Source organism: Anabrus simplex, chromosome X (genome assembly GCF_040414725.1).
Source record: "Anabrus simplex isolate iqAnaSimp1 chromosome X, ASM4041472v1, whole genome shotgun sequence".
Taxonomy (NCBI): domain Eukaryota; kingdom Metazoa; phylum Arthropoda; class Insecta; order Orthoptera; family Tettigoniidae; genus Anabrus; species Anabrus simplex.
In genome coordinates, this window is record NC_090279.1 from 197,262,478 (window position 1) to 197,280,005 (window position 17,528).

Consider the following 17,528-nt stretch of genomic DNA (forward strand, 5'->3'; position numbering starts at 1 on the left):
AAGAAAGCTTCATGCGGGAAACTCCACAGTACAACAGGTCAGTGAGTATGTCTATCTTGGGCAGCTTGTAAACATGAAACGGGACTCAAGACGGGAAATCTTCCGACGTATCAAACTAGGATGACAAGCCTACGGAAGAAATTATTTAATCTTCAAATGCAAGATGCCAACCCACCTAAAGAAGATAGTCTTCGACTAGTGTGTTCTCCCTGTACTGACTTACGGTTGTGAAACCTGGACATTGAACGAGTTTGTTAAGCAAAAACTCAGAACATCCCAAAGAACTATGGAACGGTTTATGCTAGGCTTCACGAAGAAAGCAGATTACATCAGGTCAGTCACAAAGGTCAGTGACATTTTAGAAAGGGTGTTTACCCTAAACTGGCAGTGGGCAGGCCATGTTGCTCGGAGAACTGATGGTAGGTGGACAAAGCTTGTGCTTGAGTGGGGTGTGAAAGATCATCTGAGACCATAGGAAAGACCACCGGACAGATGGAATAAAGACATCCGGAAGATTACTGGGATCAATTGGCAGAACATCGCCCAAGACCGTCCCAGATGGAGAGACCTCATGAAAACCTACCTACGATTGAATATAGCTGATAGTGATAGTGATACTATTATATATATATATATAATTCGCTGGGGCCATCAAGGACCACGTTAAGTCTTGTTGCATTTGACACTGAACTTGGCCTTCTTTAGAGCCCAAATTTCCCTCATTCTTTGTGAGTGGGCCTGCTTACGCTCCTCTGTCCAAGAGACACCGTGTTTTCTCTTCGGTTGCTCGTCTCGGTTTAGCCCGTTCGTCAATATTTTCTTGGGGAAGAGATCTCTGTTAAGGGCGTCTTCAGCTGAGATATGTAGCATTTGCAGGTCTTCTTTGGTATTTCTAAACCAGGGAATTGTGGTTTTGGGGTTTGAATCAAAAAAGTCAAAGATTTCTTTAGTTAACTTTCTTCCGTCCATTCTTTTCAGATGACCGTAAAATCGTGCCCGTCCTTTTCTGATTGTGTCGGTAATTTTCTCTATTTTGCTGTAGACTTCCTTGTTGGATCTCTTTTGATGGATTCCATTTCTGTACTTTGATCCCAAGATTCCTCTCACAATTTTGCGTTCTCTTTTCTCCAGTTCTTCAAGGAGTCCTTTGTTGGCATTTAGAGACGAGGTTTCGGCTGCATATAGAACTACTGGCTTCAGAACTGTTTCATAGTGGCGTATCTTGGTATTCTGGGTAAGGCATTTTTTGTTGTAGATTGTGCGGGATGTTTGGTAGGCTATTTCCAGTTTGCGTACTCGCTCCTGAAGTGCTTCTTTGTCCAGTCCATTTTCCATGATGATCTCACCCAGGTATTTGAATTTGTCTACTCGGCTGATGTCCCCGTATTTTGTATGGAGTTTTGGTGGAGCCTCTTTGATGTTAGTCATTACTTCTGTTTTCTCAAACGATATCTGCAAACCAGTTTGTTCGGCAATTTCTTTTAAAATTTCAACTTGAGCTCTAGCGGTTTCTATGTCGTTTGAGAGAACAGCAATATCATCGGCAAATGCTAAGCAGTCTGTTGCGATCCCCTTGGATTTGGTTCCTATTCTCAATGGACTGTAGTTGGTTTACTGTAATCTCATCCGCCAGGTTCTGATGATCTTTTCAAGAACACAGTTGAAGAGTATCGGGGATAGCCCATCACCTTGTCGGACTCCTGTTTTGATGTCAAAGGAATGCGAGAGACATCCGTGGAACTTCACCTTGGATTTTGTATCGGTCAGGGTGGCTTTAATTAATGCCAGCAGTTTCAAATCAACTCCAAATTCATTTAAGACGTTTAGCAGGACTTCCCGGTCAATGGAGTCGTACGCTTTCTTAAAATCCACAAAGACAGACACATAATGCTTGGACCTTAGTGTACAAAATCTGATGATCGTTTTGAGATTTTGGATCTGTTCAGCTGTTGAGCGACCTTTTCTGAACCCTCCTTGGTATTCACCTATTTGATGTTCGACTTGTGCTTCCAAACGCTCCAGGATGGCAAGTGATAGTATTTTGTAAGTCACGGGTAGCAAAGATATTCCTCTATAGTTGTTGATGTTCTTCATGCTGCCTTTTTTGCATAATGGGTGGATCAAAGCTATTTTCCAATCTTCGGGTAGGGTCTCTTTGTTCCAAATTTCTTCTATTTGCTTTTGTAAGATATCAAGTGATTCTTCTGGGGCATATTTCCATAGTTCTGCTACTACTGAGTCTTCCCCCGGCGCTTTGTTATTTTTGAGACGGACAATGTGGCGCTTGATTTCATCTCTGTCGGGTGGTCTGGAATCTGGGTATCTGATTAAGGGTTCCTTGGCCTCAATGGCGCTTTGCGGTTTAGAGCAGTTAAGTGAATTCTTGAAGTAATCTGCCAGAATGCTGCAATTTTCTTCATTTGACGTCGCCAGTGTGCCGTCCTTTCGCTCAAAGCATAGAGATGGTGGTTTATAGCCAGTGAGTTTGCGTTTGAAGGCTCTGTAGTACTCTCTGCTTTCATTCTTCCTAAAGTTTTGTTCTATCTTTTCAATGAGAGATTTTTCGTATTTACGTTTCTCAGTTCTGAACACCTTAGCTGCTTGGGGACGTTGGGTTTTGTAGGTTTCCCAATCATTTTCTGATTTCGTAGAGTTGTACTGTTTCCACGCATTGAGTCTTTCTTGGAGGACTGATTCGCAGGTACCATTCCACCAGGCATGCTTTTTGCTTCTCTTGATTTCTGCAACGTCTTTAGCGGCCTCAACAAGGAGACTTTTGGCGTTGTTAAAGTCACAGTCATTTGGTCTAGCCTTCTCCTGGAACTCCTCGACCCTTTGCCGAAGTTTATCATTGTCAAAACGTGTGATCTGTTTGGTTGTCTTCCTTGTGTTTGCGGGAACTGGTTTGAATTTGATAAGAGACATATAATGATCTGAGGCCACATTGATGCCTTTCTTTACCTTGACATTCATAATCTCAGGGCTGTTTCTCCTGGAGATTGCAACATGATCAATTTGGAACTATCCGAGAGCTTGGACGGGAGAACGCCAAGTCATTTGCTTTCTGGGTAGATGGCGAAAGTGGGTCGACATGACCTGCAGATTGTGATTTTCGCAAATGGACACCAGTCTTTTGCCGTTGGGATTGGTTCTTTTGTGAGCAGGGTAATTTCCTATAACTTTCTTGTACTTCTGTTCACGACCTAGTTGGGCATTGAAGTCACCCAAAAGAAGCTTGACATGGTGTTTGGGGATTTTGTTTAATTTTTCATCCAGTAGGTCCCAGAAATTATCAACTTCGTCTGGATCAGACTTGTTCTCATCGTTTGTAGGAGCATGTGCGTTAACTAGGGCGTAGGTTTTGTTCGCGCATTTAATTGTGAGTATAGACAATCTGTCATTCACAGGTTCGAAATTTGCAACCGATTTAAGGATCTTGGTTCTAACAGCAAACGCGGTTCCAAGCATCACAGCTCCATTGAGGATTCCTCTTTGCACTTTGCTCTTGAAAAATCGATAGCCTTCGGATTCAAAAATCTCTTCATCTGGGTACCTTGTTTCCTGTAGAGCCATTATGGATATCTGATTTTCGTGAAGAGCTTTGGTGAGGGTTTTCAGCTTGCCAGTTTGTGTAAGTGAATTTATGTTGAAAGTTGCTAGAAAGGTTTTAGATTTTGGCCTGAGTTTTTGACTCTTCGGGGTACACCGAGACGCTCCGACTCGTCTCTTGCATGATGTCGAGTCTCCCCCAGAATCCGAACGAGACTCGTGCGCCGTGTCGTTCACGACGAGGGATTTACCCGAAGATTTACCCCCTGGGGTATGTTTCTCGAAATGTTGTGCCATCATGCTTTTTGACTTGACTTTGCTTTGGACGGGTACCCATCCATTTACAACTAGGGTTGTTAGCCCTAGAGGTTGCCTCAAGATGTTTTCTGGCTTCTGGTCATTTACCAGTCTTCGCCGTAACCCTGGCAAGGGACCAGTTTTTTTTCACGGTGGTATTTTATTTCCCTACTACCCTCTGACTCTGCTGGCGGCAGAACCAGCGAGCTTCCCCTATTCCCATGGGACGCGCCCGATGGAGGTAACCGGTAAATCCCCACACGGGTTATTATTATTATTATTATTATTATTATTATTATTATTATTATTATTATTTCTTCGTTATGCCCTTTCAAAGAGCGCGTTTGAACTTGATCGGTGGCCTGATGGTTTCCGCCTCCTTATCCTCCCAATATCTCTTCATGAATGCACTATGTTGCATCTGGCGTTCAGTAGACCACTTCCTGCAGTGGGCCTGCAGCAGTCACTGGATGGACTGAGTAGTTCAGTAGTTGTTGTTGCCGGTCGCAATCCCGGATAAAGAAGGAGTGTTGGTTTTGACTACATATTTGGTCAACCGTTAAAAAAAAAAGAATTTATCCAGAAGACACCAAGAGGCACCTCTCGATCTCAACATTCTAGTTGTTATCTTGTGATCCTGCATCTGTCTTTAACTTGCAACATTGGCATGATGGAAAACTTGTTATTATTATTATTATTATTATTATTATTATTATTATTATTATTATTATTATTATTATTATTATTATTATTATTATTATTATTATTATTATTATTATTCGATGATCGAGCTTCTTTTTTCTTCTGATTAAAGGTATGAAGTAATCCATTGTATCTTCGAAAATAACAGCACTAGAAGAATAGATATGACAGCTTTCGGAGACAACACCATTGGGTGGAAAATGGACCTTATAGTAACAATCTAAAGGACTACTTTGACAGTTTACCGTAAAGGTTCTCTGAGAATAAACATTACCTATATAATACAAGGACTTCATGACTGACAGATTACTCACTCCTGGGAAAACTCCTCGATATTTTTCATACATTCCCCTGGCACCTCACTCTCCCCCACTCCTATCTATATACTTCCATTTGTCTGCTACAGTCCGTATTCGTGCGCGGAAAAATAATTGACATGATTTATCCCCAAACCTCGTAACATTTATTTTTCATAAGTTGATTATTATAAGAATATCGACGTTACCTACCTTTTCGCAGCTGCACGCGTTGCCATAGTACACCACTTGTTTGGGGCACGTCCTGACACCATCTAGTATCGTGGCTGGCGGCTGAACATAGTCATTCGGAAAGTAGGTTGCCTGAAATAGAAAACTCAATTTGACACAGAAATTTATGACATACCTCGTTTTCAATTTTCCCTCTAACAAACGTAATCTCTATAAATAAATTATTGGTTTTGTTTCGACCTTATGAAAATGATCCTTTTGTTTGACTTAAAGATCCTTTTCACGTCTGGTTATGACCTTAGAGATGTACTCATACAACTGGACATGTATTTAAACGGGTAGGTCAGTGTGTGTAATATTTTGCGTTATCAATGTAGGGTACTCAGGCAGTGAGTTAAAAGTAAAGAGGAAAGCAGGCACGAAACTCAGCAGATCAAAGGAATGATAAGGTTGCATCAGCAAGTCTTGTATACAGTGAGGCAAGTGGCGATAAGGAGTAAGCAGCCTTATCGAGAAGCAATGAAACGTGATTCAAGGAGAAGATATGCTGTGCTCCAGCACGTGGCACGGAATGTAAATAGATCAAGATTTGCCGATTCAACCGGGATTGGTGAGGTAGGGTTTTTCATTCTTTGTTTTGTGTTGCCGTGTTGCCAAAATTTCACCTGTTGATAAATGAGGTGGTTGTGTGCTCAGCCTTACTCTGAATAGGAGAATGGTATTTTGTATTTGGTTTGATTGTGTTATTGTTTTTAGTTTCCTGATGTAACTTGTAACTTTTCCTAATTTTGCTTGAGTTAGCAGATGTTGCTATTTTTTCTCCGTGGTCATCGATTAGGTTGGAAAACTGTAAGATCTGGAGAAACTATACTATACTATACTATACTATACTATACTATACTATACTATACTATTAATGTACTCATGATTATATCTCCATTTGTTCCACTATCGCGTGAAAGCAGCGAGGCATTAGATTATGAAAGTCGGCAGGAACCTGATGTGACAAAAGAAACTACAATCAAACATTATTTAATTGCGTTAGCTATTTGATTTGAGGGTAGTAAAATAACTAACGATGGCAGAAGTAAGGAGGACATAAAATGCAGACTAGCACAAGCAAGGAAGAGCTCTCTTAAGAAAAGAAATTTGCTCACTTCAAACATTAATATCGGAATTAGAAAGATGTTTTTGAAGACTTCCTGTGGAGCGTGGCATTGAATGGAAGTGAAACATGGACGATAACTAGCTCAAAAAGAAAGAGAATAGAAGCTTGTGGAATGTGGTGTTACAGAAGAATGTTGAAGGTTAGATGGATAGATCGAATCACGAATGAACAGATACTAAATCGAATTGGTGAGAGGAGATCGATTTGGCTAAATTTGACGAGAAGAAGAGGTAGAATGATAGGACACATCTTAAGACAGCCAGGACTTGTACAGTTGGTTTTTGAGGGAAGTGTAGACGGTAAGAACTGTAGGGGTAGACCAAGGTATGAATACGACAAACAGATTAGAGCACATGTAGGATGTAGTAGTTACGTAAAAATGAAAAGGTTAGCACAGATAGGGTGGCATGGAGATCTGCATCCAACCAGTCTACGGACTGACGACTCAAACAAAAACAAGAAGAAGAATCTCCATTATTGCATTGAGATGTTCTTAATTTTTTGTAATGTTTGATGAATTGCGTAAGTAACTATTTAAGTTAGCAACAGTGCTCGGCTTCGTTAGATCTGCCAGGTTTACTTGTATAATTTCAAGTATTCTCTACGTACACTGTTGGTGAACTCTTGAACTTACCCTGTGATGAGGACTCTGGAGGGCATTCAAAATCAAGGCATTGTGTTTGTAAGGAATGTTCAAACCACTCGCGACCTGCAAAAGAAAACACATTTTCAAACAAATCGCAGTGGCCAAATCAGTAAATAAGAGAAGATATTAAAGAAAATTGCATATACAGAAACGAAGCTCCAATTTAGTGGACGTTTAGTGGGCCAAGATGCTGTTAATGAATTTGTTTATCTTGAACAACATTGGCAGCTGCGAAGAACTGAGGACCTGAATCCAAAATGTAAAAAATTCAGGAAAGAGGAAAAACGTAATATTTATGTTGTGTTTATTTATTGTTATTGAATTTTACTTTTTACATAAGGTACTAACCTCAGTAAATTAATTTAAGGTAAAAGATCATTTTTATATACACTGACTGACAGAGCAAATGCAACACCAACAAGGAGTGGTTCGAAAGGGATGAAAGTTGGGGAAAAAACAGAGTCGGCACGGACGAATAATTGATGTTTATTTCAAACCGATATGCAGGTTACACAATGCGCACGGCATCGACTCAGTAGGATGTAGGACCACCGCGAGCGGCGATGCACGCAGAAACACGTCGAGGTACAGAGTCAATAAGAGTGCGGATGATGTCCTGAGGGATGGTTCTCCATTCTCTGTCAACCATTTGCCACAGTTGGTCGTCCGTACGAGGCTGGGGCAGAGTTTGCAAACGGCGTCCAATGAGATCCCACACGTGTTCGATTGGTGAGAGATCCGGAGAGTACGCTGGCCACGGAAGCATCTGTACACCTCTTAGAGCCTGTTGGGAGATGCGAGCAGTGTGTGGGCGGGCATTATCCTGCTAAAACAGAGCATTGGGCAGCCCCTGAAGGTACGGGAGTGCCACCGGCCGCAGCACATGCTGCACGTAGCGGTGGGCATTTAACGTGCCTTGAATACGCACTAGAGGTGACGTGGAATCATACGCAATAGCGCCCCAAACCATGATGCCGCGTTGTCTAGCGGTAGGCCGCTCCACAGTTACTGCCGGATTTGACCTTTCTCCACGCCGACGCCACACGCGTCTGCGGTGACTATCACTGACAGAACAGAAGCGTGACTCATCGGAGAACACGACGTTCCGCCATTCCCTCATCCAAGTCGCTCTAGTCCGGCACCATGCCAGGCGTGCACGTCTATGCTGTGGAGTCAATGGTAGTCTTCTGAGCGGACGCCGGGAGTGCAGGCCTCCTTCAACCAATCGACGGGAAATTGTTCTGGTCGATATTGGAACAGCCAGGGTGTCTTGCACATGCTGAAGAATGGCGGTTGACGTGGCGTGCGGGGCTGCCACCGCTTGGCGGCGGATGCGCCGATCCTCGCGTGCTGACGTCACTCGGGCTGCGCCTGGACCCCTCGCACGTGCCACATGTCCCTGCGCCAACCATCTTCGCCACAGGCGCTGCACCGTGGACACATCCCTATGGGTATCGGCTGCGATTTGACGAAGCGACCAACCTGCCCTTCTCAGCCCGATCACCATACCCCTCGTAAAGTCGTCTGTCTGCTGGAAATGCCTCCGTTGACGGCGGCCTGGCATTCTTAGCTATACACGTGTCCTGTGGCACACGACAACACGTTCTACAATGACTGTCGGCTGAGAAATCACGGTACGAAGTGGGCCATTCGCCAACGCCGTGTCCCATTTATCGTTCGCTACGTGCGCAGCACAGCGGCGCATTTCACATCATGAGCATACCTCAGTGACGTCAGTCTACCCTGCAATTGGCATAAAGTTCTGACCACTCCTTCTTGGTGTTGCATTTGCTCTGTCAGTCAGTGTATATGATGATGAATGGAGTGGAAAGCAGCAAGATTTGTAACAGGGGATTTCAGGAGAAAGAGTAGTGTGTCAGAAATGTTAAAGAAACTAGGGTGGGAAACTTTAAGTAAGAGAAGGGAGAAAACTAGACTTATAGGTTTATATAGAGCCTATACAGGAGAAGCAGCATGGGGAGATATCCGTGAGAGGCTTCAGTTGGAAAATAATTATATCGGCAGGACTGACCACAAATATAAAATTAGAAGGAATTTTAGCAGAAGCGATTGGGGTAAATTTTCATTCATTGGGAAGGGTGTGAAGGAGTGGAACAGTTTACCAGGGGTAGTGTTTGATCCTTTTCCAAAATCTGTACAGATATTCAAGAAGAGAATAAACAGCAACAGAGAAAATAAATGAAATGTTAGAGGGCATTCGACCAGTGCAGGTTAATGTAAATAAAGAATGTGTGTGAATAAATTAATTCCATCCCCTGGTCTAAGGAGTTTGGACAGCCAAAGTAGGGGACTGCCTGTAGGGGTGAAGTACAGTGGGGACTTCGAGGGCCCTGGGACCGTTACGGTAGCTGTGAAGGCCCTTCAGGAACTCTGAAAAGTGGTGGTAAAAGGGGCTCTGGTTAAGACGCAGCAGGTCGTTATGCTACTTAGGTTCCAGAATGGGTAAAGAAAAGAAAATGTAAATAAATGCAATGTAAATTTTAATCTTATACCAGTTGTACAGTATCATTTGAAGTAATTCCACATACTGTATATCAGATGACTATATTTGTAAGTAGTACAGGAGATATTATAAGTAGAATTTTGTAAACAATGTAAATTTATTAAGGATGAGCTGTGTGTTTAATAGAAAAAATTGTTAGCGTAAATTATATAATATTGTATTATAGGAAAATGTTCTTCTCTTGTTAATTTAATATTCAGTGCTTGACAATAATGTATTTTAGTGTACCATTTGCCACCGAGGTAGACACCTCATTTGCAAATAAAGAGATTTTGATTTGATTTGATTTCATTTGATTTGATTTGAGTTAGTATTGTTAAGTAGCAGACTCTTTCAAATACAAGTTATGTTATATATATTATCATAAAAACCTGTAGAAGGAATGAGATTTAAGTTGTGTTTGTTATTTATACTTATTTATGACATATTTATTACACACTATAACCTATGCCCGTCTGTGCGACCTTTTCTTTATAACTAACAAAACACTACTTGCCTCCCACTTTATTAAAATATTTCAAACTCTGCTGCAGATCATGTAACTTATATACTAAGACATAATGTTTTTTCTACTCATAGTCATTTCCCATACTCTGATTCATTACCACCACCATAAATAGCTGGTTTTGATTTTAGGGATTCGTAAAACTTTCTGTCCTCTTCTGGAATGTATTTCATGAGTATTTTAGTATCAAGTTTCTCTGATTTAATAGGCCCCTGTTTGGAATATATACAGTATATCGTTTGGTTTCTCAATGATAAAGGAGGTGAAACTTATTCCAGACATGGTTGAAGACACTAATGTGGACTTCATTATTATGTCTTCTGATGTACTCCAGTATTTTATACTTCGAAATAACTGAATTTCTCCTGTAACTTGCAACGAGATACCTTGAAGCACCTGTTTAATCTATCTCGTATGTCTTGTGACGGAAGATCATTTTCTGTGCTTAAGAATATGCTGACAGATAAACGGATGAAATTGGTAGTTGTACAATGTTTCAAAAGGAGCTAAATTTTGATAGTGCACATTTTCCACTTTATTGTGCATGTTTCGAGATTTGATAGTGCATGGAAATCCGGGTTCTAATCTGAGAACAATCTTAGGATCAATGAAAACAACAGAACAATGGAAAATAAGAAATAATATGGAAATATACCAGAACATAGAAAAAGGAGATTGCTATTTTTTTGGTCAGGTCTATAGAATGGATGATAGCAGTTGGAAAAACAGATATTCAACTACATTTGGGAGAAAATGTCAACAACAAGCTGGATACAAGAAGTCAAGAAAGATTTAGAAGGAAAGAAAATATGAGAAGAGAAAACTATAGAAAGAGAGATTTAAAAAAAGAGAGTTTTAAGAATGGAAGGATTCCAAGGAGGAATGAAAAAATAAAGTATAGTGCAATGATGAAGGAACACTGGAAAGAAGGATGAAATGAAATTGACGTGTGGCTGTTTGCAGTCCTCATCGTAAAGCATAAGAAGAAGAAGAAGAAGAAGAAGAAGAAGAAGAAGAAGAAATTCCGAATTGAATAACTTGAAATGTTCACAGCTGTGCCCCAGTTAGCCACAACCAACGTCAGATTACTCCCAACCAAAACTGAACCAAATTGCTATTTTAATCAATCAATCAATCAATCAATCAATCAATCAATCAATCAATCAATCACTACTGATCTGCATTTAGGGCAGTCGCCCAGGTGGCAGATTCCCTATCTGTTGTTTTCTAGCCTTTTCTTAAACTATTACAAAGAAATAGGAAACTTATTGAACATCTCCCTTGGTAAGTTATTCCAATCCCTAACTCCCCTTCCTATAAACGAATATTTGCCCCAATTTGTCCTCTTAAATTCCAACTTGATATCATATTATGATCTTTCCTACTTTTAAAGACACCACTCGAACTTATTCGTCTACTAATGTCATTCGGACAACTCGGAACATACCACTTAGTCGAGCAGCTCGTCTCCTTTCTCCCAAGTCTTCCCAGCCCAAACTTTGCAACATTTTTGTAACGCTACTCTTTTATCGGAAATCACCCAGAACAAATCGAGCTGCTTTTCTTTGGATTTTTTCCAGTTCTTGAGTCAAGTAATCCTGGTGAGAGTCCCATACACTGGAACCATACTCTAGTTGGGGTCTTACCAGAGACTTATATACCCTCTCCTTTACATCCTTACTACAACACCTAAATACCCTCATAACCATGTGCAGAGATCTGTACCCTTTATTTACAATCTAATGTATGTGTTACCCCAATGAACATCTTTCTGTATATTAACACCTAGGTATTTACCATGATCCCCAAAGGGAACTTTCATCCCATCAACGCAGTAATTAAAACTGAGAGGACTTTTCCTATTTGTGAAACTCACAACCTGACTTTTAACCCTGTTTATCATCATACCATTGCCTACTGTTCATCTCACAATATTATGGAGGTTATTTTGCAGTTGCTCACAATCTTGTAACTTATTTATTACTCTATACAGAATAACATCATCTGAAAAATGCCTTATCTTTTATTCCACTTCTTTACACATATCATTTATATATATAAGAAAACATAAAGGTCCTATAATACTGCCTTGAAGAATTCCCCTCTTAATTATTGCAGGGTCAGATAAAGCTTCGCCTACTTTAATTCTCTAAGTTCTATTTTCTAGAAACATAGCCACCCATTCAGTCACTCTTTTGTCTAGTCCAATTGCACTCATTTTTGCCAGTAGTCTCCCGTGATCCACCCTATCAAATGCTTTAGATAGGTCAATCGCGATACAGTTGACCTCCTGAATCCAGTGTATCTGCTATATCCTGCAAGTTGAGCTTCAGTGGAATAACCTTTCCTAAATTGATGTTTCGTCTTGGAAATTTCTTATGAAATATTCAACATTTTAAGTGAACATTCACGGTTTATAGTAAGCAAGGAGAGGAAGTATATACCCTACCTGTAGCACTGTAAAGGTCCCTAAACTCGCTAGAAACACACACACTACGCCGGCCGCCATCTTGTGTTACTGTTGCCCAGTTGCTCTCGCTGAATGCTATGTCTTCTGCAGTCCCGAACATCAGTCCTTATATGCACGTTTACTTGAAAACAAAGCTCGCTGTCAACACTTGGTATTTACTTCTTGGTCACATCCAACCTTGCTCCTGAGCGAGGAATGGCATTGACAGCACTCACTGACATTGGAAGTTCTCTCCTTTACGTTAAAACGTCTACATTTACAGGAATGTGTTGACTTTACAAGGTCACTCAATCGATGATATAGACACTGAGCAAGTTAGCTATGGTACTAGGCCGTGTAGATGTAAGTTTACCTATGGGAGATCATGGCTATGGACACCAGCGCCCGATTAATGTTATTATTATTTATTTCTTAATACATTTACCGTTCAGGGTTGGTTTTTCCCTCGGACTCGCGAGGGATCCTACGTCTACTGCCTCAAGAACAGTGTCCTGGAGCGTAAGGCGTTGGGTCAGGCGATTACAACTGGGAAGGAGGAACAGTACCTCGCTCAGGCAGCCTCACCTGCTATGCTGAACAGGGGCCTTGTGGGGGGGATGGGAAGATTGGAAGGGATAGATAAGGAAGAGGGATACGGAGCTCGATAGCTGCAGTCGCTTAAGTGCGGCCAGTATCCAGTATTCGGGAGATAGTAGGTTCGAACCTCACTGTCGGCAGCCCTGAAAATGGTTTTCCGTAGTTTTCCATTTTCACACCAAGCAAAAACTGGGGCTGTACCTTAATTAAGGCCACGGCCGCTTCCTTCCCACTCCTAGTCTTTTCCTGTCCCATCGTCGCCATAAGGTCCGACTCGTTGGCTGAATGGTCAGCGTACTGGCCTTCGGTTCAGAGGAAAGTTCAAGATATCGAGTTTCGACTGTACTCCAAAAGCCTTGTTGATTGTTGTGAGTGGCAGCAAGGGATGGTTATTATTGGAACAAGTTGGGAAACCCACATTCCTTCAGAATAACTACCGTACTACTATTGACGAAAGAAGTTCTGCACTACGACGGCCTAAGTTTGGAATAACCCTCTGTATTACAAATAATACTGTGTTGTGTGCTGTAGCTTTATCGATATGTAAAATCACTCCTCAGCTACTGAAGTAAGAAACAGTCATCCCCCCCCCGCCCCCCGCCCCGCGGGGGTCTGCGTTGACCTTATCGCCACCACTGAGGGGTACAGATAACGCTTGCTTCGACTCCACCCACAGGGCAGATAGAGTTCTGTTAAATCGTCGAAAGAGAAATGAGTGTAAAAACAAGGGAATTGTGAGAAAATAAGACATTCTAGGCCTCGTAAATTTATTATTATTATTATTATTATTATTATTATTATTATTATTATTATTATTATTATTATGCCGGCCCCGTGATGTAGGGGTAGCATGCCTGCCTCTTACCCGAAGGCCCCGGGTTCGATTCCCGGCCAGGTCAGGGATTTTTACCTGGACCCGAGGGCTGGTTCGAGGTCCTCTCAGCTTACGTGATTAGAATTGAGGAGCTATCTGACAGTGAGATAGCGGCCCCGGTCTAGAAAGCCAAGAATAACGGCCGAGAGCATTCGTCGTGCTGACCACACGACACCTCGTAATCTGCAGGCCTTCGGGCTGAGCAGCGGTCGCTTGGCAGGCCAAGGCCCTTCAAGGGCTGTAGTGCCATGGGGTTTGGTTTGGTTTATTATTATTATTATTATTATTATTATTATTATTATTATTATTATTATTATATCCGACTCGTTGGCCGAATGGTCAGCGTACTGGCCTTCGATTCAGAGGGTCCCGGGTTTGATTCCTGGCCGGGTCTGGAACTTTAACCTTCATTGGTTAATTCCAATGGCTCGGGGGCTGAGTGTTTGTGCTGTCCCCAACGTCCCTGCAACTCACACATAACACTATCCTCCATCACAGTAACACGCAGTTACCAACACTTGGCAGATACCGCCCACCTTCATCGGAGGGTCTGCCTTACAAGGGCTGCACCCGGCTGGAAATAGCCACACGAAATTATTATTATTATTATTATTATTATTATTATTATTATTATTATTATTATTATTATTATTATTATTATTATTATTATTATTATTAGGGCCCGGATGTTTATGACCTAAAATGTTAGAAGTATGACAATGAATATGACTTTCTTGGTCACATTTTAGAAATCTTCAAAATCTTGTCGCTGTTTAAATTAACATTACATTGAAAATATAGTTTAAGAATCTAGAATATTCAATAATAATTAATAATATTAATTTTATTAATATATTTCGAATTTATTTAATTACTCAATCCAGAGGTAACTCTCGACTCTGCACAGAATGAACTAAATGTCACATTTTGATGGGCGATCAGAAAGAATTACAACAGCAAATTTCATATAGGGTATGTTTTAAAGTTTTGAAATAGGAACGATCTTCTGTTTTCACGCAACATGTGAAACTCTACATGACTCACATCAGCGCTCGTAGTGGTGCTTAAGTGAAACTCTGCATGACTCACCTTAGCGCTGGTAGTGGTGCTTAAGTGAAACTCTGCATGACTCACCTTAGCGCTGGTAGTGGTGCTTAAGTGAAACTCTACATGACTCACCTTAGCGCTCGTAGTGGTGCTTAAGTGAAACTCTACATGACTCACCTTAGCGCTCATAGTGGTGCTTAAGTGAAACTCTACATGACTCACCTTAGCGCTCGTAGTGGTGCTTAAGTGAAACTCTGCATGACTCACCTTAGCGCTCATAGTGGTGCTTAAGTGAAACTCTGCATGACTCACCTTAGCGCTGGTAGTGGTGCTTAAGTGAAACTCTACATGACTCACCTTAGCGCTCATAGTGGTGCTTAAGTGAAACTCTGCATGACTCACCTTAGCGCTCATAGTGGTGCTTAAGTGAAACTCTACATGACTCACCTTAGCGCTCGTAGTGGTGCTTAAGTGAAACTCTGCATGACTCACCTTAGTGCTCATAGTGGTGCTTAAGTGAAACTCTGCATGACTCACCTTAGCGCTCATAGTGGTGCTTAAGTGAAACTCTGCATGACTCACCTTAGCGCTGGTAGTGGTGCTTAAGTGAAACTCTGCATGACTCACCTTAGCGCTCGTAGTGGTGCTTAAGTGAAACTCTGCATGACTCACCTTAGCGCTCGTAGTGCTGCTTAAGTGAAACTCTGCATTGACTCACATTAGCGCTCGTAGTGATGCTTAAGTGAAACTCTGCATGACTCACCTTAGCGCTGGTAGTGGTGCTTAAGTGAAACTCTGCATGACTCACCTTAGCGCTGGTAGTGGTGCTTAAGTGAAACTCTACATGACTCACCTTAGCGCTCATAGTGGTGCTTAAGTGAAACTCTGCATGACTCACCTTAGCGCTGGTAGTGGTGCTTAAGTGAAACTCTGAATGACTCACCTTAGCGCTGGTAGTGGTGCTTAAGTGAAACTCTGCATGACTCACATTATATCAGAGTGTAGATACCAGCTATGGAAGGATTTTTGGATATTCCGTCGCTAAAGGGGGTGAAAAGGGAGGTTAATTGTTTAAATGAGTATATCTCAAAACAGTTTAGAGACGTAAAATTTGGTATTTGAAATATCCTTTAAAAATAAAGAAACATGTATTTGTTTGTTTTCGGAAAATCCCCTTAAGGGGGTGAAAAGGTGAAAAAGAGATTGGATACCTTTTATCGGCATCCCGATGTCTCAAGAACTGGAGATGTTACAGGCGTGATAATTGGTATTTGGAATCTCCTTTAAAAATACAGAAACACATATTTCTTTTTGTTTTCGGAAAACCTACTTAAGAAGGGAGTTAAAAGAACTGAAAAGTGGTTGAATTCTTCTTATGGGAAAACTTATTGTCTCAAAAACGGATGATACAGGCGTGATAATTGGAATCTCCTTTAAAAATAAAGAAACCCGTATTTTGTTTTTGTTTTTGGAATATCCACGTAAGGGAGGTGAAAAGAAATGAAAAAGGAGTCGAATTCTTGTTATGAGGATATTATTTTTCAATTTCTCGAAATTCGGTTACACGAATTTCTCGATTTCTCGAAGCAAACGTTTCCTCCCTTGAAGCAAAAAAATACTCTGTAACTCGAGTTTTGTGCAATACGGCATTTGTTGTTTGTGAGGAACAGTTAACAAGTAAAGAAAGGGTTACAGCGTTGCTGAGAGCTAGTATGACGGGAACCGGAAAACTAAAACTTCTAGTGATCGGAAAATCGGCGAAGCCTCGCTGTTTCTCGTGTGTGAATTAATTGCCGGTCACGTACGAAAGCAACCCCCGAAGTCGCGGATGACAAGCTGCACTTACGAATCTCAGCTGAGTGGTATTGACGAGAAGTTAAGCGAGGAAAGGTTATCAGTAAGACCCGGATTTTTATGCAGTAACAGGTTAGATTGCAAACTAATTTGGTTAGTAGGAAGTGTCGGCCACCCGCTCTTCCATAATGTAGCAAGAGTAACATAAAATACAGGGGTTTTGATGGGCCGTACCCCTCATGTTTATGCAAACCCCATAGCATAATCGTTGTGAAGGTAGACTATACTTGCTACTCGCTTCAGGAAGTTTGCATTCTAACCTATTAATGCATAAAAATCCTGGCTCTATACTTATCAGTAACCACCAGAAGAGACTAAGGCATTTTTTTCCAAAGATGTTAACCGAGCTATGTTTCTTGTTTCACGACTGTATCGCGTTTTCTAAAAATTTACTCTAAGGGTTATAATTAAAGTGATGCCGTAAAATAGAGTTTGTCTGTATATTTTTAAATACTGTTAAAAATAATGTATACAGTATAAGCCCGTAGATACATATTATTCAATTATGATCAAAAACGGCGTTCTCTATATCTCGAAATTTCGACAAGTCGAAATAAAATGTAGCTCCCGAGGTGATTCCAGATATCGAGGTTCCACTGTATCTCAAAAACGGAAGTTGTCACAGACGTGAAAATTGTTTTTTTGTTTTTGTTTTTTGAAAATCCCCTTAAGGAGTGAAAGGTGAAATGAAGTGAAGGAGGAGTTGATTTATTTTTACGAGGATACTTATATCTCAAAAACTAAGTGAAAATTGGTATTTCAAATCGCCTTTAAAAATAAAGAAACACGTATGGTTTAGTTTTCGGAAAATCCACTTAAAAGGGAAGG

At 41.1% G+C, this 17,528-nt stretch overlaps 1 protein-coding gene across 1 annotated transcript in view; it reads right to left on the reverse strand.

The window, feature by feature from the left end:
* The window catches only part of LOC137503198 (uncharacterized), a 37,711-nt gene extending 25,291 nt beyond the window's left edge, over nt 1–12,420 (reverse strand). The window contains exons 1-3 of the mRNA XM_068230711.1: nt 12,329–12,420; nt 6,839–6,913; nt 5,058–5,168 (exon numbers count right to left, since the gene is read on the reverse strand). Coding sequence (XP_068086812.1) covers nt 5,058–5,168; nt 6,839–6,913; nt 12,329–12,388 — 246 coding nt within the window. The 5' untranslated portion in view covers nt 12,389–12,420. The remainder of the gene's footprint in view (nt 1–5,057; nt 5,169–6,838; nt 6,914–12,328) is intronic.
* Nucleotides 12,421–17,528: the final 5,108 nt, after the last annotated feature.